General features: G+C 45.5%; 1 protein-coding gene across 2 annotated transcripts in view; it reads left to right on the top strand.

Annotated features, from left to right (window-relative positions):
* The window catches only part of LOC118388502 (cell division control protein 42 homolog), a 20,456-nt gene extending 694 nt beyond the window's left edge, over positions 1 to 19,762 (top strand). The window contains exons 2-6 of one of the 2 annotated variants that reach the window (XM_035777656.1): positions 9,999 to 10,139; positions 11,439 to 11,511; positions 11,750 to 11,859; positions 11,952 to 12,149; positions 17,726 to 19,762. In XM_035777656.1, the coding sequence (XP_035633549.1) occupies positions 10,035 to 10,139; positions 11,439 to 11,511; positions 11,750 to 11,859; positions 11,952 to 12,149; positions 17,726 to 17,815 (576 nt within the window). In that variant the 5' untranslated portion in view covers positions 9,999 to 10,034 and the 3' untranslated portion in view covers positions 17,816 to 19,762. Of the gene's footprint in view, positions 1 to 9,998; positions 10,140 to 11,438; positions 11,512 to 11,749; positions 11,860 to 11,951; positions 12,150 to 14,168; positions 15,153 to 17,725 lie in introns of those variants that run through there. The other variant, XM_035777657.2, reaches the window with a different exon arrangement.
* Positions 19,763 to 22,260: the final 2,498 nt, after the last annotated feature.

The raw sequence follows: 22,260 nt of genomic DNA, 5'->3' as shown, positions 1-22,260 counted from the left end.
CCATCGACTAGTACGACCCGTTACGTTATTTAGCTCGTATGTTGTTATTACCAAGCTACCAGGACATTATTCATCATTTACCCAGCTAAGAAGTTACGGTTGACATTCGGCCAGTGTTTTGATGATGCTGCATTCCTGTGAAGTTCGGATGTTGAATCCGCACTAAAATTGATTGCATAGCTAAATAATCCAATAATGTTGGATGTTGCAATAAAACAGACGGCGACTGACCTTCCATGCTAATTACCCAGACCAATTCTAATCAAGGTAGTTGGACTTGAGATCCATGCCATAGGAAAGTGTGTGTGGTAAGTTGTCTTGTGTAAAGCTGATTTCCCCTATTACACAGTGCCCTATATAGTCAGTGCTAATAGAAACGGGATCCAACTGAACATTATTGACTTTCTGTAGTACGTTGGTTTAATTTGCTTGGTGTACCAGACAGTACAGTGGTGTGCAGTAATAGTAATTTGGCTGTCTTTACTAACATGGACCTTTGATTGAAGGGCTGGTTAGCAGTATGTGAGTCTGTGTTTTTCTACATAGCCAGTAGGAAGGAAACAGGGAGGCTGTGAATGATCACTAAAGCCTTTCAGGGTGAGCAAACACGGCGTAATACCAGACACCGCCTTGCAGATAGAGCTGGTTTTGGTAGCCTATTACTGCACAGCATTTAACTGTAAGCCCAGAGGAGGAAGTCCCTGAAAACAATTGTACAACTACATTCTGTGTCCCCTGCTCTCTACATTTTAAAATATGAGTCATTTAGCAGACACTCTTACACAGAGCAAATTACAGTAATGAGTGCATACATTTGAATACTTTTTTCGTACTGTAGAAGTGCCATAGATATGAGAAGACATATTGGTTTGCTAGGAAGGGTAGCCTAATTTCACATTTCTACTGAGTTTCTTGCAGATTTGTTTATTACAGTGAACCCTTGCAAATACAAAGGAGACATTCTTGGAATAGCCGAACACCCACTAGTATTAGTTGAACATTAGATGTGTGTGTGGCGATGGAGACACTTTACAGTTGTTGTAATGACTGCAACAGTCTTTATCCACTCATTTGTATTTGTAGGCCAGCCAGCACTCGGAAGCAAGTTCAGCCAGATCAGTGAAATAAGCTTATAGATAAACCCACAGAATCAGTATTGACAGTCAGACAGATTCAGTGTAGTCTTGAGTCCACAGGTGAAAAGTCCACATTGCTTGGTGTTGGTTGGCAACTATTGGAGTTTCCTTTTAACAGTACATTTTATTGGCCTATATCAAATGATGAACAGAAGTGTGTGTGTGTGTGTGGAACGCCGGGATCGGGATATCAAATCAAATTTATTTATATAGCCCTTCGTACATCAGCTGATATCTCAAAGTGCTGTACAGAAACCCAGCCTAAAACCCCAAACAGCAAGCAATGCAGGTGTAGAAGCACGTAGGATACGATCCTATGCTCTCACGGGTCTACGTGCACCAAAGATGGTGTCTGTAACCACTAGATGGCCCAAACCCCAGGCTGTTGTGCCTACTTTGAGTCCATCCGTTTTGACTTGGCCTTGGCAGAATTAGCTGTAGCCGTCTCATGACATCTGCTTTGGTCATGCAGGTCACCCTTCTGGAAGTATGACGATTGTATTAGCTATTAACAGTGTTGATTAGTTATAAATAGACTGTGTCAGTGCAGGGTAAAATATGGGTAGACGGATACACTGTCAGTGCTACTAGACAGACAAGGTGAGAAAACATTTTGTAGGCTGTGGGTTGAACATGCTCATTAATCTAGCAGCGGGCAACAATAGGCTTTAATGGGTCCCAGTTTTGTCTGGTAAACCGCTCAGGGTGGAGGGGCTAGATGTGGCAACATTTGGACTAGAGGTAGACCGATTATGATTTTTCAATGCAGATACCGATTATTGGAGGACCCAAGAAGCCGATACCGATTAATCTGCCTATTTATTTGTAATAATGACAATTACAACAACACTGAATGAACACACTTATTTGAACTTAATATAATACATCAATAAAATCAATTTACCCTCAAGTAAATCATGAAACATGTTCAATTTGGTTTAAATAATGCAAAAACAGTGTTGGAAAAGAATGTAAAAGTGCAGTATGTGCTATGTAAGAAAGCTAACGTTTCAGTTCCTTGCTAATAACATGAGAACATATGAAAGCTGGTGGTTCCTTTTAACATGAGTCTTCAATATTCCCAGGTATTACGTTTAGGGTTGTAGTTATTATAGGAATTATAGCACTATTTCCCTCTATACCATTTGTATTTCATTAACTTTAGACTATTGGATGTTCTTATAGGCACTTTAGTATTTCCAGTGTAACAGTATAGCTTCCGTTCCCCTAGTTAGCCATTTCACTTCGGTTACACCAGCCTCATCTCGGGAGTTGATAGGCTTGAAGACATAAACAGCGCAATGCTTGACGCACAACGAAGAGCTGCTGGCAAAACGCATGAAAGTGCTGTTTGAATGAATGTTTACACGCCTGCTTCTGCCTACCACCGCTCAGTCAGATACTTGTGTGCTCAGTCAGATTATATGCAAAGCAGGACACGTTAGATAATATCTAGTAATATCATCAACCATGTGTAGTTAACTACTGATTATGATTAATTGTTTTTTATAAGACAAGTTTAATGCTAGCTAGCAACTTACCTTGGCTAACTGCATTCGCGTAACAGGCAGTCTCCTTGTGGAGTGCAACGAGAGAGGCAGGTTGTTATTGCGTTGGACTAGTTATCTGTAAGGTTGCAAGATTGAATCCCCTGAGCTGACAAGGTGAAAATCTGTCGTTCTGCCCCTGAACAAGGCAGTTAACCCACCCTTCCTAGGCCGTCATTGAAAATAAGAATGTGTTCTTAACTGACTTGCCTAGTTCAATAAAGGCATAAAAAAAACATATTTAAAAAAAAAAAAAATTGGCGCCCAAAAATACTGATTTCCGATTGTTATGAAAACTTGAAATCGCCCCTAATTAATCAGCCATTCCGATTTATCGGCCGACCTCTAGTTTGGACCTCTGTGGGTTCTTCTCGTGCAGACCACCTAAACAGTGCTATCACTCATAACTTGGCATCTGCATCAACTCACCCCAGCCAGTGTCCAGCTGCCTGGAGTCACTGTAGAAAGAGAACACCCTGATCAATCTGCTGTGTGTCCTACTGGACCAGAACGATGGTCAGCACCACATCCTTAGGGTGTTGTGGTATGGAAGGATGGGGTCCATCTGTGCATGACCAGTTTGTTTGCACACGCTGTTTCTTTCACTCTTACGCTCTCTTGCTCACTTGAAATATGACTTGCAATCTTGCTTTCTCTCTCTTCCTCGCTACATTTGTATGCAATTCACAACTAAATGTTTGCCATCATATCTTTGAATAGCTTTCTGCCAGAAGTCAAAGAGCTCTGGATGAGTTATCTGTACTGGGGATTGGCATTTGACCTCTTTTGACTGTTTGTGTACTCACATTTCTCGCTCTCGCTCTTATATATATGAGCTGAAATAAACAGGTGTGGCATATCAAGAAGCTGATTAAACTGCACGATCATTACACCGGTGCACCTTGTGCTGGGGACAGTAAAAAGGCCACTTTAAAAATGTGTAGTTCAGTCAATGCCACAAATGTCTCAAGTTTTGAGGGAGTGTGCAATTGGTATGCTGACTGCAGCTGTCCGACTGAATCTGAGGAGTTCTCATTTTGATTGACTTGGCCTGGCTCCCCAGTGGTTGGGTCTATGTCCACCCATGGCTGCACCCCTGCCCAGTCATGTGAAATCCATATATTAGGGCCTAATGAATTTATTTCAATGAACTAATTTCCTTATATGAACTGTACCTCAGTAAAATCTTTGTTGCATTTAATATATTTTTTTGTTCAGTGTAAGTGCTAAAGGTAATATGTAATACCTGCATTGAACACAAGGGGCGTTGTTTTCAAACCCCAATGATACTCTGTAATCCAAAGGTTAGCAATGCCAACAAGTACATGTACAATCTCATAGAGCATGCTAACTTAATGCTAATGAACGCACTACGAACTTTTTGTATATTTTTGGTCAGAATCTGTACAAGTAACTCAAATGCAACTCGGTTTGCTGCACGCACAAAACAAATACTAGCCAGCAAGGCTCTTGATCCAGGAGGGGATTCTCTGCTGGTATCAAGTGAATGGTTGATTGTGGAAGAGTTAACCACTTAGCTAGATGGCTAACTAGCTACTAAATTAGCAAACTAAATGCACAACTGCAGAGCATTTAGCACATTTTTAGACAGTTAACTTTGAATAGTTTGAAGATATTTAGCTGTGAATTCCGTACTGTAATTGGATCACCTGGCGCATGCTGCACTACAGTTAGTGATTCACAAGGCTCGGGTCTCATCTTTGTGTGCTTGTAATCAAACACCACGTGACTGGGGACTACAGTAAGCGCCATAATAATGTAACGGGTGACATGAAGAACCCAATGTTTTTTAAAATCTCCTGAACCATTGCACAAGTTGACTGCAGGTATTTTACTTAAAGTAGCTACACGTATTCAAATTTATAATAAAAAACACTTAAGAATTCGTTTCAACAGTATTGGCTGTGTTGAAAAATCATCCAGTGGCTTTTTCCAAATACATGTTTTTATTTATTTTACCTCCCTAGACTAGTTCCGACCATAGGAATAGTAAGGGGATTGTTTTATAAACTTGTCCACATATGCCATTGAAACCAGTATTTCTCATGTTTTCAATTTTCTTTTGTTGTCCACCAGCCAAAGACACAATCCTGGTCACTTTAACATGTTTTATGTCTTTAGCTCTTTCCGTCTCTGCCGTGAAACCACTCTCATTTGCAGTGGTATTAAAATAAATCTAATTGTCATTTTCTGTCAACGATCTACATGATACTCTGTCCAAGTGGAAGAAAAATGTTAACATTTTAGGAAAATTAAACACTTATCTTGATTTAGATAAGTATTCAACCCCCTGTGTCAATGTATGTTAGAATGACCTTGGACAGCGATTACAGCTGTGAGTCTTTTTGGCATGCCCCCAGCCAAAACTGTTCAGAAGAGTTTGCATATTATGACTCCTTTCTGTGATGTTTCATGTTTGGTTTGGACTAAGGTACAGATTTTGAAGGCTTTCCGGGAACATTATTCTGTAGCGGAGTCTACGTCCCTTCGTCGGTGATTGGCCAACGGTAGATATTCTTCAATAAATTATGTTGTCGTTCAACAAGGGATGACTTGTTTTCCTGCACATTTTTTCATTGAGAAATACAAAAAGAATTGCACAACTAAGATCTCAAGAAATGTAATTCATTTCCGATTTATGTTTGATTAATTCAGACTAACAGTACTATTACCGCTTTTTATTTTTTTAAAATCAAGCAAAGGTCTTTTAAGAGTATGAGCACACTTGTTGGGGTCGGCTATGTGCTAGCCAAACTGAATCATGCTGATGCCTTAAGTCTATGAGCTTTCGACACCCATTTATTCTTTTCTAAGTTCTGCAAGCTCTACAGCATAGAAAAACATTCTAGACGTTTCTGTGCTTTCAACTTCGTGGTAACAGTTTGGGGAAGGCCCTTTCCTGTTTCATCATGACAATGCCCACAAAGCAAGATCCATACAGAAATGTTTTTGTCGATAGGTGTGGAAGAACTTGACTGGCTTGCACTAGCCCTAACCTCAACCCCATTGAACACCTTTGGAATTAATTGGAACTGCAAGCCAGGCCTAATCGCCCAATATTACTGCTCGACATCCCTAATGTTCTTGTGACTGAATGGAAGCAACTCCCCCGTTCCAACATCTAGTGGAAATCATATCCATAATTGTGGAGGCTGTTATAGCAGTAAAGGGTGGACCAACTCCATATTAATGCCAAAGATTTTGGAATGAGATGTTCAAGCAGATGTCCACGTACTATTGGTCATGTTGTGTATTATATGACTTAAGCTAATTTTGACTCCTGAACATATTTAGGCTTGCCATAACAAAGGTGTCAAATATTTATTGACTTGAGACATTTGAGATTATTAACTAGTATCATTTTTGAAAAAATAATTCCACTTTGACATTATGGGGTATTGTGTTTAAACATTTTAAATTCAGGCTGTAACAACAACATTGGAAAAATTCAAGGGGTGTGAGTACTTTCTGAAGGTACTGTATATGTAATTAAAAGTCTCATTCAAGTTTGGCTGCAGTTTCTGGCGCCTCCCTCATGTCAGCTGTAGCCAATACATATTTAATTTAGTCTATCACCTACACTTTGACATGTAGGCTAATTATTTATATACATTTGTTAGGGCTGTCCACAACAACATGTTGGTCGACTGAAAGTTGTCTGTTCTTTAGACCAATCAATTGGTCAATTTCTAAACGTATATTCTTCCATATATAGACACACCCTATGTGTTTTTTAGTAAAACCTCCTATTAGAGGTTGACCGATTTTTATAAAACATTTTTTCCCGTAACAATCTGTAATCTGCCTTTTTGGGCGCCAATTATGGCCGGTTACATTACAATCCACAAGGAGACTGCGTGGCAGACTGAACACCTGTTACACGAGTGCAGCATCAAAATGAATTATCCTACATTATTTGTCAAACATGACTGGTGTTTGGCCTTCAAAGTATTCACACCCCTTAACTTTTTCCATATTTTGTTACTTAGTGGTACATGTGGGTGCAAGGAGCAACGGTAGGTTGCTAGCTTGCATTAAACTTCTCTTATTAAAAAACAATGGATATTTTCATAATCACTAGTTAAACTACACATCGTTGATATTACTAGGTTAACTAGCTTGCCTTGCGTTGCATATAATCAATGCGGTGCCTGTTCAATTATCATCAAATTACAGCCTACTTCAACTCTGCAAATGGTTGAGGATTTCAGAAAAGTGCATTTGCGAAAAAAGCACCATCGTTGCGCAAATGTATTTGATCATAAACATCGAAGCCTTTCTTAAAATCAATGCACAGTAGTACATAAAGAAAACTGCATATTTAGTTAAAATAAATTAATGTTAGCAGGTAATATTAACTAGGGAAATTGTAACTTCTCTTGCATTCAGTGCAAGCAGTGTCTGTATATGCAGCAGTTTGGGCCGCCTGGCTTGTTGTGAACTCTGTGATGAACTTTTCTTGGAACATGATCAATTATTAACTTGGGTCTGGCCTGAAGCTTGTGCTAGCAAACTTGCAACATTGTATAAAATATTCTGGGTTCTCAGTTTCCAGCGCCAGTGAGCTTCGTACAGAAGCAGCAGTAGGCTATTTGCGCAAGGGTTTAAGAAGCAGTGTTTGACTTGGGCCGGAGCTCACCAGAGCTGACTACTGGCACCTCAAACGTTCTACTGCTTGAGCTCCTGTTCCTCTTTTAGAATATTAGCTCAAAAGTATTGTGGAGCTCCTGCACCTAAATATAAACGGTACCAGCACCCAAAAACAGTATCGGAACCTATTTCAGGCCAAGTAGAGCACTGATAAGTAATCAGGTATGCCTATTTTATGACGTTTCCACTGGGTCAGAGCATGAGATTTTTCGCAGAGTGGTTATCAAAAGGGAGAGGGCTGGAAAGATTTAAGAAATACATTGTGGAACTATTGTAATTCTCAATGGATGTAAAAAATACTTAATTTACTTGCTGTTTGGGGTGAAGAAAACGTTACCTTGAGAAGCTCCAAATGTCATTAGTGGTGGTGCGTTAAGCCAATCAGAAATAGTATCAGATCCCCATATGGGAACATTTATATGTTTAGTTGTAGGCTTACTTCTATGTGTGCGCGTCCTTACTCAACATTGACAGGAGAACTCCAAACCAAAGACGGTGACTAAATTGTTGAAACTCGTAAATGGAATGAAATAAACAAACTTGTTTCTCACAACTGTAGCATAGGTTGTGAACTCTGCAAACAATGTGTCCTCTCAGACAATGAAAATGGGAGGACTGGAATAATAATATTGAATGCATTGAAATGCATTACAAAAGTAACAAACATTGTAGATTAGGAATTAACGGAAAATGTACAACTGGGGGTATATGTTATTGGAATTGATATACACTAAGAATCAAAAGCAAAAAAAATCACACGATGCAAATAGTATGGGTAGCCATTTCATTCAAGGGTTTTTATTTTCACTCTTTTCTATGTTGTAGAATAATAGTGAGGACGTCAAAACGATGAAAGAGCACATATGGAATCATGTAGTAACCCAGAGTGTTAAAGAATCAAAATATATTTGGGATTCTTCAAAGTAGCCACCGTTTGCCTTGACAACTTTGCACACTCTTGGCATTCTCTCAACCAGCTTCACCTGGAATGCTTTCCCAACAATCTTGAAGGAGTTCCCACACATGCTGAGCCCTTGTTGGCTGCTTTTCCATCACTATGTGGTCCAACCATCCCAAACCATCTCAATTGGGTTGAGGTCAGGTGATTGTGGAGGCCAGGTCATCTGATGCAGCACTCCATCACTCTCCTTGGTCAAATAGCCCTTACACAATCTGGAGGTGTATTGGGTCATTGTCCTGTTGAAAAACAAATGACAAATGTCACTATATTATCATGAAATAATATGGTAAATGATGTGTGTATACAGACAATGTTTTATTTTATTTAGGCTGATTTCAAATGTGTTGTGCCAATAACATCTGCCATTGTCTAGTACTGTGCGTGGATATGGGTTATTGATTTGCTACTAGATGTTGCTGTGCTAATGATAAAGCATTTAGGCCTCGCTGTCAAATCAGTGTCTTAGGTCAGTTTGATCTGTTTATATTTATCTATCCCAAAACATGTATAGCTGCAATTGAAAGTATGCCACCCTCTTCTTCCAGGTCAGCCAATCAGATCTTTGTCTGCCTGTCTGCTTGCTGGTTTCTTCCCACTTCCTCTCTGTGGTTACTGATTTCCCCCCAGTAAAACGGACCATTTCTGCGTTATTGCGACCGTGGTCTTGCTTGTTCTACGGGTAGTAGATGGGTAAAGTGAAGATCAGTGTGAGGTCTGTATTCCGTAGCATCACAAAACCCAGTGTTCTCCTCTCACTGATGGAGCCCATTTCTTCATGCCAGCAGCCCAGCTCTGCTGTATGTGTGACCCTGCACAGCCATGCCTTGTTTGTGTGAATGACACTACTATTTAAATGACCCAAATGTCCTTCCCTCTGTCTATAGTTTTCTCCATTAGGGTAGTTTCTGGAGGTGTAGGTACAGAACAGGCCCCTGTCTCCTCCTATCGCCTCAGATCTAAAAGAATGGGTTGAGTGGATTAGAAATATTCCTGAATCTCTATTCAACCCATCTGTCATCTATAGAAGAAATCCCCATAATGCGGAAGGGTTTGGGCCAGGCAAGAGGTTGTTTTACAGACCTGGCCTGCATCAATCAGCTATGGAACAGGAGATGTGTCTGGGTGTTGACTGTAGTCACTGTTGCACCTCTTAACCAGCACCTCTTAACCAACACTTCTCTTTCATTGAACTGTGATGTGGTCTCTCTGGCTGGATGGCGTGTGTAATGAAAGCATGGTTTATGTAATGAGCAAGTGTATAATGACAGGGAGAGAAGAGGGTAGTGTGTGTACATGACACACCTGCATGTGTATTGAGAGCGGTTGTGTGTGGGTAGAGAAATGGAGGGAGATGGTCAGAAGACCCCATGGAAGAGATGTGTAATAGTGACTGTCAGAGCTCGGTCTGTCTCACTGGGTGAACTTCAGCTCATGATTATTCCAACCGGTCTTCTTCCTCATCTCTGATTCTCACATTCACTCAGGGGCAGTATGCTGTCACTACCTCAGTCCGCAGTCCAACCTTGTTGCTTGCAATGGAGATGTATGAAGACAACATTTTCATTTTATTTTAGAAACAAAAAAGCGTAGGCCTTGAACAGGGTGCTCATGAGCCTGTAGCTGTCTCCGAGGCTGTCGTTCTGCCGTTGTACCCACTAATCTCTCTTCTCTTTTACACTCTAGATCTTGAATGAGTAGAGAGGTTTCTAAAGCACAGCTATGCAAACGATCAAGTGTGTTGTGGTGGGTGACGGAGCTGTGGGTAAAACCTGTCTGCTCATCTCCTACACCACAAACAAGTTCCCCTCTGAATATGTACCCACGGTAAGTACCTCAAACACACACCTCTAACCTCTCGGCTCTCTCTCGCGCGGGGCTCCCGCCCCCCTCTCTCTCGCGCGGGGCTCCCGCCCCCCTCTCTCTCGCTCCCGCCCCTCTCTCTCGCGGGGCTCCCGCCCCCCTCTCTCTCGCGCGGGGCTCCCGCCCCCCTCTCTCTCGCGCGGGGCTCCCGCCCCCCTCTCTCTCGCGCGGGGCTCCCGCCCCCCTCTCTCTCGCGCGGGGCTCCCGCCCCCCTCTCTCTCGCGCGGGGCTCCCGCCCCCCTCTCTCTCGCGCGGGGCTCCCGCCCCCCTCTCTCTCGCGCGGGGCTCCCGCCCCCCTCTCTCTCGCGCGGGGCTCCCGCCCCCCTCTCTCTCGCGCGGGGCTCCCGCCCCCCTCTCTCTCGCGCGGGGCTCCCGCCCCCCTCTCTCTCGCGCGGGGCTCCCGCCCCCACCTCTCTCTCGCGGGGCTCCTCGCCCTCCGCCCCCCTCTCTCTCGCGCGGGCTCCCGCCCCCTCTCTCTCTCGCTCCCGCCCCCTCTCTCTCTCTCCCGCCCCCCCTCTCTCGGCTCCCGCCCCCCCTCTCTCTCGCGCGGGCTCCCGCCCCCCTCTCTCGCGGGGGCTCCCGCCCCCCTCTCTCTCTCGCGGGCTCCGCCCCCCTCTCTCTCCCGCCCCTTCTCTCTCGCGGGCTCCCGCCCCCCTTCTCTCTCGCGCGGGGCTCCCGCCCCCCTCTCTCTCGCGCGGGGCTCCCGCCCCCTCTCTCTCTCGCGCTCCCGCCCCTTCTCCCGCCCCCCTCTCTCTCGCGGGGCTCCCCCCCTCTCTCGCCCCCCCCTCTCTCTCTCGCGGGGCTCCCGCCCCCCCTCTCCCGCCCCTTCTCGGGGGCTCCCGCCCCCTCTCTCTCTCTCTCGCGGGCTCCCGCCCCCCTCCCTCTCTCGCGCGGGGCTCCCGCCCCCCTCTCTCTCGCGCGGGGCTCCCGCCCCCCTCTCTCTCGCGCGGGGCTCCCGCCCCCCTCTCTCTCGCGCGGGGCTCCCGCCCCCCTCTCTCTCGCGCGGGGCTCCCGCCCCCCTCTCTCTCGCGCGGGGCTCCCGCCCCCCTCTCTCTCGCGCGGGGCTCCCGCCCCCCATCTCTCTCTCGCGCGGGGCTCCCGCCCCCCCTCTCTCTCTCGCGGGGCTCCCGCCCCTCTCTCTCTCTCTCTCTCTGGGGCTCCCCCCCCCTCTCTCCTCCCCTCTCTCTCTCTCGGGGCTCCCCCCTCTCTCTCGCGGGGGCTCCCGCCCCCTCTCTCTCTCATGTGTGTGTCTATGTGTTGCAGGTGTTTGACAACTATGCTGTAACTGTAATGATAGGAGGGGAGCCCTACACCCTGGGCTTGTTTGATACTGCAGGTACAGTCTACACTGGATTCAAATCAAATATTTAAAATGTATGTCTCTGCTATTTTAGATTAGGGTGTGTCCTGGTCTCTATAAAGTGGAGAGTTTTGGCTCTGCCTCAGTCTGATCAAAGACACCCTACCTTCTCTGGATGGCCTGCCAATGTCCCCTAGTGTGTCGGTGTACACATGGAATTGCATGTTCCGTGTGTGTGTGTAGGCTAACGAGTGTTCTCTCTTTCTCCCCCCAGGTCAGGAGGACTACGACAGGTTACGACCTCTGAGTTATCCCCAGACAGATGTCTTCCTCGTCTGTTTCTCCGTCGTTTCCCCCTCCTCCTTCGAAAATGTCAAAGAAAAGGTTGGCCTTCTCTTCCTCCCATCTTCTGCTGTTGCCTCTCTTCCAGTCTCCTCCCTGTGTCACTCACACACTCTCTAACCTGTGTGTTCCAGTGGGTTCCAGAGATCACCCACCACTGTCCAAAGACCCCGTTCCTGTTGGTGGGGACTCAGATAGATCTGCGAGACGACCCGTCCACCATAGAGAAGCTGGCCAAGAACAAACAGAAGCCCATCACTCTTGAGATGGCAGAGAAACTGGCCAAAGACCTCAAGGCTGTCAAATATGTGGAGTGCTCAGCCCTCACGCAGGTAAGACCACACACACTGTCGTGCAACCTCACACACACACACACAGTCCCCGCGTATGTATGAGCGAAGAGAGACACATGCTACACGCCCCCAGCCTAGCACATGCAAGTCCCTTCCACAAACACGTTAGAACATCATCAGAGTCACTCCCACACATCTTCACAATCCTGAAATCACACAGGACACTTGCAGCTAAGTTTTCTCTTTCGTCTCTGATCAGCTGAAGTGAGCGGACATTAAGAAATGCACCATTTTGTTTCAATGCTACATATCATCTGTCACGGCTCAAAGAAACAAGAAAGTGGATGGAGAACGGTACAGAGTGTTGGTCCACGGACTGGCAGCGTGTTCTGATCTGTGTTGTACCTTTATGGCAGGAGGTACTAGTGCCCTGAAACCTCAACGTGTCTGGTTCAAGTCCCACTCTGGCTGTTCCCTGTGAATCAGTAGAGGAACCTACTAAACCCACCTCCATCTGTGGGTTGAAATAAAAAGTTGAATGTTTCAACTAATTCATTTGGTTATATCGATGAGTGTTTTATTCTTAGCCAGTCTTATGTTTTATTATACATTATTGACTGAGTTCCCACTAGTGGCCAGTTTCAGAGCTGCAAAAAGGTGTTTTTGAGGCTACTGTCAGATAAGCACATTCTTTTTCAGAAATTGTTAATAGCTTCTCCAATAAGTGACTGTACTTCATATATAAAATGAGGAGATGAATGTGCTTATGTATTGATATGATAGTATATGTCGTTACTATTTCTTAAAATGTGAAAATGTGCCAATTAAGCCCGGTGTGTGCCAATTAAGCCCGGTGTGTGCCAATTAAGCCCGGTGTGTGCCAATTAAGCCCGGTGTGTGCCAATTAAGCCCGGTGTGTGCCAATTAAGCCCGGTGTGTGCCAATTAAGCCCGGTGTGTGCCAATTAAGCCCGGTGTGTGCCAATTAAGCCCGGTGTGTGCCAATTAAGCCCGGTGTGTGCCAATTAAGCCCGGTGTGTGCCAATTAAGCCCGGTGTGTGCCAATTAAGCCCGGTGTGTGCCAATTAAGCCCAGTTTGCATTGAAACATGGGGTAGTGTGCTTCTCTAATATTCAATGAGCGTAAATGTTATTTTTGTTCAGATTTAGAAACCTCTGTAGTCCAAGACTTTTGTGTGATATCAGGGCTAGAATACCTCCAAGTGGTGGACAAATGGGAGCAGAATTATTTCAACAAATTTTTAGCTGAATTCCTGGTGATTTTACGGTCTATTTTGACCAAAAACAAAAATATGGCCTGTTGCCGACCACAGTCATAAGAAATGGGAAAACTGAAGGAGTACAGCGATCACCTCCCTCTCATACGGCCATCTTGTGCCCTATGGTGTTACTCGGTGGGAGTCGAGGGCTTTACTGTAACGGAAACCATGGGCCATAGTGGATCATAACTGTGGCCAAGTTTAGGTCTCCCTCCCCAACCCCATCTTGTGTCTCTTCCTCTCCTGCGCTGCCCTGGCATCCTGCCCCCGTCCTTCCTCTCTCTAGACCAGCTTCCTCTGCTGTAAGAACTGCTGATGCAATATCCTGTTTCCTGTGTGACTGTTCTGCCTGCCAGTCAGATGTTGCCCTAACCACCCGTCCTGGGTCAGATGTTATTTGCACCTGATAATGAAGGTTGGGACAGGGGGGTAGGGTCATTTGATTCTAGATCTGTGGGTCAGGGAAACTTCTATCTCAAACGCTTCAGCTCCGATCTCGCAGGGCAGTATCTCCATAGTCTGGAGGCTTCCTCATCTCCTCTACCAACTTTAGCTATCTTCCAGTCCTCTTTAGTCTCCTTGTGCTCTGTTAGATTTTCTACACAATGTTGCACTTACTCTTTCTCACTTCCCTCTCTACCCTCTCCCTCTCTACTTCCCCTCCTTTCTCTTTTCCACTCTGTTTCCCTATCCTATTTTCTTCTCTGCTCATCTCAACCCTTTTTCTATGTTTGCTGTGCTAACTGTTGTCGTTTTCTCCCCTCCCCTTTGTCGTTATAGCGAGGGCTGAAGAATGTATTTGATGAAGCTATCCTAGCCGCCCTAGAGCCACCAGAGACTCAAAGAAAGAGGAAGTGCTGTATATTCTAATGTCTTTCTCTCCTTGTCTGCTGCTTACTTTTAGTTTAAACCCAACCAACCACCTCTTCAAGCTATCCCCTGTATCCACTTCCCCTTTATGACAGTGTTACTTAATATTGAGTGTTACTGACTCTTCCTTCCCTCCCCTTTTGTTTACTTGTCCTCATGGCCTTACTGTGCCTGAAGGACTGTGTCCGTTGCTCTTGGGTTTTCTCAGATCTATCAGTGCTGACTTTGGATTTGGTTAATCACATCACTTATCCTCTCAGGGCAAATCTCAAATGACACCCTATTGCCCATAGTGGACCAAGTAGTGTACTTTGTGGGAATTAGGATGTGATTTGAGACACGGCCTATGTGTCTTCTTCTTTGGTTAGTGTTTCTCCTTCTGTTATGGTGTTTGGAGAGTCCAGAGTTAAGGGAGTGTCTGATTTACTTGACTCCACAGCATTGTGATTTAAGCACCAATTCTAGGAGCCTCCATGATTTCTAATGTTGTGTTTTTTGTACTACTGCTGGTGTATGACGAGACTGCGGTGTGACCGTGGTGACATTTAGGGCTGTCAAGTGCCAGAGCCACAGATAGAGAGTTTGGCCATCCTGGTTTCAACTGAAAAGCACACCAGTGCTATTAGATAATGTCGCGGAAGCCATGTTGGCACCTTTTGGGCAGCGTGGACTGATAACCGACCGTTGAACTTTAAAGCCAAACTTGCAAAGGGAAGCAATGGAATTAGAGCCAGAACCCAGTAGCAGCATCACGGGGCCCAAACTCTCTCTCTGTTCCACTCTGTTATGTTCCATTGCTGCAGTTCATATCTAGCCATCTTGGGAGTTTAAAAAGCTAATATAATTGTGTGGAATTATTTGTGAAATGAATGAATAAAGGACTACTAAAATTGCTATCCTTTTCCTCTGCCTCTCCTTTCCTTCCTCTATCTATGGGGACAGCTGGATAGCAGCTCAGTAGTGCTCGGTCCTCTGGCCGCACAGCCTCCAAGACCAGTATGATATAGAGCCTAAACTCTGGTCTTCAAATATAAGTCTTGCCATTAGTTTTCTGTGGGGTTTCTAGAGTTTCCCCGAACAGAGGGATACATGGGTTTCCTGCTCTGCTCATCTGTATTGTACGACTCTCACATGACATGGCCCAAGGCATTCCTTCCAATCCTCAGCTGCTCTAACTGTGTGTGTGCTGCTCTGACTAATTACATGTTGATCTGCAGACGCCATGGGAGGCTCTAACAGTAGGGTCTTTAGTGATCAGGGTAAACCTGTGTGTCTTTCTCAACACCTTTTTGACTTTAGTGGTCTGACTTTGGTTGTTTATACTTGAATCCCCTTGGGCCCTGTGTGTGTGTCTCTGAGCCCATGTCCTCTCCTACCTCCACTTTCTTGTTTGCCCGGCCTTTGTTTTGAACGCTCACTGCCCGATCCAACTTCACTTTGACATGAATCAATGCAGGTAGTATTACTATTTTCCTTTGTTGATAATATCCCCAGTTGTCTTTGTTCATTTCCAGCCCTCTATGAGAATGAAGTATTATTTCCTTTTATGTCTAATGCTATGGTTTAGTTTGCACTTGATCTTTTAACCCCTTTGTGTTCTATTAAGTTGAATGCCCTTTTATTGAGCCTGTGTATGTGTGTGTGTGTGTGTGTGTTGCCCATTCATTGAGCCTGTGTGTGTGTGTTGCCCTTCATTGAGCCTGTGTGTGTGTGTTGCCCTTCATTGAGCCTGTGTGTGTGTGTGTGTGTTGCCCTTTCATTGAGCCTGTGTGTGTGTGTGTGTGTGTTGCCCTTTCATTGAGCCTGTGTGTGTGTGTGTGTTGCCCTTCATTGAGCCTGTGTGTGTGTGTGTGTGTTGCCCTTTCATTGAGCCTGTGTGTGTGTGTGTTGCCCTTTCATTGAGCCTGTGTGTGTGTGTGTGTTGCCCTTTCATTGAGCCTGTGTGTGTGTGTTGCCCTTCATTGAGCCTGTGTGTGTGTGTGTGTGTTGCCCTTTCATTGAGCCTGTGTGTGTGTGTTGCCCTTTCATTGAGCCTGTGTGTGTGTGTGTTGCCCTTTCATTGAGCCTGTGTGTGTGTGTGTGTGTGTTGCCCTTTCATTGAGCCTGTGTGTGTGTGTGTATCTTGCCCTTTAATTGAGCCTGTGTGTGTGTTGCCCTTTCATTGAGCCTGTGTGTGTGTGTGTGTGTGTGGCCCCTTCATTGAGCCTGTGTGTGTTGCCCCTTCATTGAGCCTGTGTGTGTGTTGCCCCTTCATTGAGCCTGTGTCTGTGTGTTGCCCCCTCATTGAGCCTGTGTGTGTGTGTGTGTTTCCCCTTCATTGAGCGTGTGTGTGTGTGTGTGTGTGTGTGTGTGTGTGTGTGTGTGTGTGTGTGTGTGTTGCCCTTTCATTGAGCCTGTGTGTGTGTGTGTGTTGCCCTTTCATTGAGCCTGTGTGTGTGTGTTGCCCTTTCATTGAGCCTGTGTGTGTGTGTGTTGCCCTTTCATTGAGCCTGTGTGTGTGTGTTGCCCTTTCATTGAGCCTGTGTGTGTGTGTTGCCCTTTCATTGAGCCTGTGTGTGTGTGTGTGTGTGTGTTGCCCTTTCATTGAGCCTGTGTGTGTGTGTGTGTGTGTTGCCCTTTCATTGAGCCTGTGTGTGTGTGTTGCCCTTTCATTGAGCCTGTGTGTGTGTGTGTTGCCCTTTCATTGAGCCTGTGTGTGTGTGTGTTGCCCTTTCATTGAGCCTGTGTGTGTGTGTGTGTGTGTTGCCCTTTCATTGAGCCTGTGTGTGTGTGTGTGTTGCCCTTTCATTGAGCCTGTGTGTGTGTGTTGCCCTTCATTGAGCCTGTGTGTGTGTGTGTGTTGCCCTTTCATTGAGCCTGTGTGTGTGTGTTGCCCTTTCATTGAGCCTGTGTGTGTGTGTGTTGCCCTTTCATTGAGCCTGTGTGTGTGTGTTGCCCTTTCATTGAGCCTGTGTGTGTGTGTGTATCTTGCCCTTTAATTGAGCCTGTGTGTGTGTTGCCCTTTCATTGAGCCTGTGTGTGTGTGTGTGTGTGTGTGTGTGCCCCTTCATTGAGCCTGTGTGTGTTGCCCCTTCATTGAGCCTGTGTGTGTGTTGCCCCTTCATTGAGCCTGTGTCTGTGTGTTGCCCCCTCATTGAGCCTGTGTGTGTGTGTGTGTGTTTCCCTTCATTGAGCCTGTGTGTGTGTGTGTGTGTGTGTGTGTGTGTGTTGCCCTTTCATTGAGCCTGTGTGTGTGTTGCCCTTTAATTGAGCCTGTGTTAAGTCGCTCTGGATAAGAGCGTCTGTAAATGACTTAAATGTAAATGTAAATGTGTGTGTGTGTGTGTGTGTGTGTGTGTGTGTGTGTGTGTGTGTGTTGCCCTTTCATTGAGCCTGTGTGTGTTGCCCTTTCATTGAGCCTGTGTGTGTGTGTGTGTGTGTGTGTGTTGCCCCTTCATTGAGCCTGTGTGTTTTGTTTTTATCCACAGAAAGGCCTAAAGAATGTGTTTGATGAGGCGATACTGGCTGCGCTGGAGCCTCCCGAGCCCAAGAAGAAACGCAAATGTGTGCTGTTATGAATGACCCCAACTCTCACACACATGTACACCCTCCCCCTTCACCCCCCCCATCCCCTCCTCCCTTGCTCTGCTAAGGCTGATTGACAGCCGTGCACTCTGAAGCGAAGTATAGGAACAAACAAAAGTTTCAGATTAGACTCTGCAATAAGGAGCGATGAGTTGCTCCATCCCTGTGTTCAACCAGCGGACCAACGGGAAGAGAGGCACAGAAGAGAACCTAACCCAGCTTGTAACCATGACTACCGTGGCCACACTCCCGTTCCAGTTACAACAGTCAGAGCTTTCAGATGGACAGAGCGAGACGGGTGCATCTCACTAGGCTCAAGTTGATTTCTCTCATTGGTTTCCCTTTCTCTACACTAGTCTCCAAGTAAATTGTTAGCAAAAGGAATATGATGGATGCCTACTGGGCATTGTCTTTAAACATCAGTGAAGATGAAAGGGAAGGAGACAAGGAGAGGCAGTAACTATAGTCTATTGAGATTCAGCCCTGTACTCAAGGAGAAGGCCAAAACATGCCCCCTTTTACTCTCCAAAGGGTTTGAACCTTCCAGGTGGTTAGATAACACAGGCTGTCATACAGGTGACATAAGCTGTTGTAGGGTTGACGTAAGCTGTCATAACCGCTCATTGGTGATAGGACAGCAGGCTGATTTAAAGTATGACATTTTACTGTCTTTGACAGCTTTCTCTGTCAGTGGTGTTGATTTGGCTCTGAGCCACTTAGCTCCTGTGCACTTCTGATAGACCTATACTCCGCCTTCAAATGAAATGGCTCAGAGTGACAGCTTGACACGCTGCTGTATTATTAAGCTCCACCCCTCATGACGAGTACATCAAGCACCCAATCCCGCTGCTCCACCTCCAACACCACCTGATAAAGCAAAGTAGCCATTTTTTATTTGTTTTCTTTGCCAAAGTCTCCCCTCCCTTCCTAGTGACAGAACAGTCTGCCATTTTAATGATCAATCCCAAATGATCCCCCACCATCTGGGCTCTTTAGTAAATCCAAATCAAGTAGATGGGGAAATATTTTATGACCATACTGCTTATACCGATCCAAATCCTTTCAGAACTGTACTGTAGGGGAAGAGGTTAGAGTAGACTAGACTGGCATTACTGAAGAACTAAAGGCATCCTGTCGCGATGGATCTTGATGCAGGAATTGGCCTTTTGAAGCAGGGAACTTAAACAGTGTTAGCAGAAGAAGTGGTTGCCAGGGACCACGGGAGAGTTAGCTGAACTCTGTCTCAACGTTATGGTAACCATAGAACTATTAGTGAAGCTGACTTGTTCTAAGCAACGTTCTGTTGTGTGTAGACCGGTGGCCATATTTTGTCCCATTTGGATGAATGAATTGATGCTTATAGCATCATAATTCTGTGCCTTTCTCAGTGTTCTATATTGTCATGCTGCGATGGCAATGCTATTGTGCCGCCATGCTAGGTGTACCTCCTAATAAATCTGTGGTATGAGGGACTGTGTCGGTTCTATTACTTGTAATTCTGTGGTGGTAACGTTGTGGTAATGCCTGTAGGTGAGCCCCTGGTCTCCTCTGCGGTCAAAGGTAAACAGATTGAATAATAATGTAAGCTGGCACATGCGTCAATGTAGGCTCCAGATGTTTTACCATAATCTGTTTTATTTTTTTATTTTAATTTTAAAAAGGTTACTTCCTGTCCTTTTACACTTAGGGTCCGGAACTCAGCTGAACTCTGACACACCAGCTACAAACACCAATGACCTCCAATGACAGGGAATGTCTGTCAACCCTGGATTGTGATTGGTTGGTAGACACTGGTGGCTCCGAGGTTGGGTTGACGTCCAGACCAAGTTAACATTATTGTTGTTGTTTTGGTGCGAAACCAAATGCTTTGTCTTACGTCTCTGTTCTTTGTATATGCATTCTTTGAAACAAATATTAAACTTATACCTTAATTGCCTTTACTCCTTTTCCTTGGCCATTCTTATTCATCAGGCAGTTTACCGAATTATTGAGGTGGTGCTCAAGGGACAAATGCACTACATGACCAAAAGTCATGTCGGCCTCGTCGAACATCTCATTCCAAAATCATGGGCATTAATATGGAGTTGGTCCCCCTTTGATGCTGTAACATCCTCCACTCTTCTGGGGAGGCTTTCCACTAGATGTTGGAACTTTACTGCGGGTACTTGCTTCCATTCAACCATAAGAGCATTAGTGAGGTCGGGCACAGATGTTAGGCGATTAGGCCTGGCTCAGTCTGCGTTCCAATTCATCCCCAAGGTGTTCGATGGGGTTGAGGTCAGGGCTCTATGCAGGCCAGTCAAATTCTTACACCGATCTCGTCAAACGATTTCTTTATGGTCCTCTCTTTGTGCACGGGGGCATTGTCATGCTGAAACAGGAAAGGTCCTCTTCCTCCAAACTTTACAGTTGTCACTATGCATTGGGACAGATAGTGTGCTCCTGTCATCCCCCAAACCCAGAGTCGTCTGTCAGACTGCCAGATGGTGAAGTGTGATTCATCACTTCAGAGAAGGCTTTTCCACTGCTCCAGAGTCCAATGGCGGCCATCTTTACGCCACTCCAGCCGATGCTTGGCATTGCGCATGGTGATCTTAGGCTTGTGTGCTGCTGCTCGGCCATGAAACCCGTTTCATGAAGCTCCTGATGAACAGTTATTGTGCTGATGTTGCTTCCAGAGGCAGTTTGGAACTCCGTGGTGAGTGTTGCAACCGAAGACCGACTTTTACGCTCTTCAGCACTGCGGCCCGTTCTACCGGTTCGCGGCTGAGCCGTTGTTGCTCCAAGATGTTTCCACTTCACCCATAACCACACTTACATTTGATATTTGACGAACTGACTTGTAGGAAAGGTGGCATCCTATGACAGTGCCGTGTTGAAAGTAACTGAGCTCTTCAGTAAGGCCATTCTACTGACATTGTTTGTGTATGGAGATTGCATGGCTGTGTGCTAGGACTTATACACCTGTCAGCAACGGGGGTGGCTAAGATGGCCGAATCCACTAATTTGAATGGGCGTCGAACATTCTTTTGTACATATAGTGTAGATATGAATCCTAACATGGAGAGCAGAACAGCATCCTGACACCCCTATTGAGATACCTGACACACCCACACAATGGATCACAAAATAACTGAAGTGCTCAAAACAAATAAAGTTAGTTGTGCAGGACATTTATAGAGTAAGTAGCATATTGTTTTTAAACTTGCTTGTTCTGATTCAAATGCTGATTCACTCAACCACTTATCGGTTTCCTGGTCACAGAGGAGAGAGGCCAAAACGAGAGAACCTCGCTGTCCCATTGCCAAATCGACTCCTATGCACTTGTGGAGATCTAAGAGGATTTGATTGGTATACGCAATATGGTGAAACTTCCACTCAGCCTATCAGAGGGCGAGTTGGAGCTATTACCAAAATGCTTACGCCTGTCATATCCTGTCAGATCTCAAGTCCATAGGGGCACACAATGTGACAGCGTCTTGCCCATTGATATAAGAATTTAATTTAGGGCCTCCCGGGTGGCGCAGTGGTTAAGGGCACTGTACTGCACCGCGAACCCAGAGGTCCACCGGTCGCGACCGGGAGGTCCATGGGGCGACGCACAATTGGCCTAGCGTCGTCCGGGTTAGGGAGGGCTTGGTCGGTAGGGATGTCCTTGTCTCATCGCGCGACTTCAATGGCGGGCCGGACGCAGTGCGCGTTAACCAAGGTTGTCAGGTGCACTGTGTTTCCTCGTACGGGAGTTGTAGGATGAGACAAGATAGTAGCTACTAAACAATTGGACACCACAAAAAAGGGGTACAAAAATATATTTTAATTTAAAATATATATTTAGGATACAATTTGCCACCAGAATCTTACTTGCTATTACTAATACTGCACATTTATCATGTAAACAGATCCACTTGATCCCTTTTTGCTGCAGCTTTCTGCACATGGCAGAATCATTCACCTATATTTTTTTACTTGACACTTGTTTTTGGGGTTATCCCTTAAGATCTGGAATACTGCACTGTACCAGTCTGGTTTTAGACCAGGACATAGCTCTGTACCAGTCTGGTTTTAGACCAGGACATAGCACTGTACCAGTCTGGTTTTAGACCAGGACATAGCACTGTACCAGTCTGGTTTTAGACCAGGACATAGCTCTGTACCAGTCTGGTTTTAGAGCAGGACATAGCACTGTACCAGTCTGGTTTTAGACCAGGACATAGCACTGTACCAGTCTGGTTTTAGACCAGGACATAGCACTGTACCAGTCTGGTTTTAGACCAGGACATAGCACTGTACCAGTCTGGTTTTAGACCAGGACATAGCTCTGTACCAGTCTGGTTTTAGACCAGGACATAGCACTGTACCAGTCTGGTTTTAGACCAGGACATAGCACTGTACCAGTCTGGTTTTAGACCAGGACATAGCTCTGTACCAGTCTGGTTTT

Source organism: Oncorhynchus keta, chromosome 10 (genome assembly GCF_023373465.1).
Source record: "Oncorhynchus keta strain PuntledgeMale-10-30-2019 chromosome 10, Oket_V2, whole genome shotgun sequence".
NCBI lineage: Eukaryota > Metazoa > Chordata > Actinopteri > Salmoniformes > Salmonidae > Oncorhynchus > Oncorhynchus keta.
This window is presented reverse-complemented; position numbering and strand designations above follow the sequence as displayed.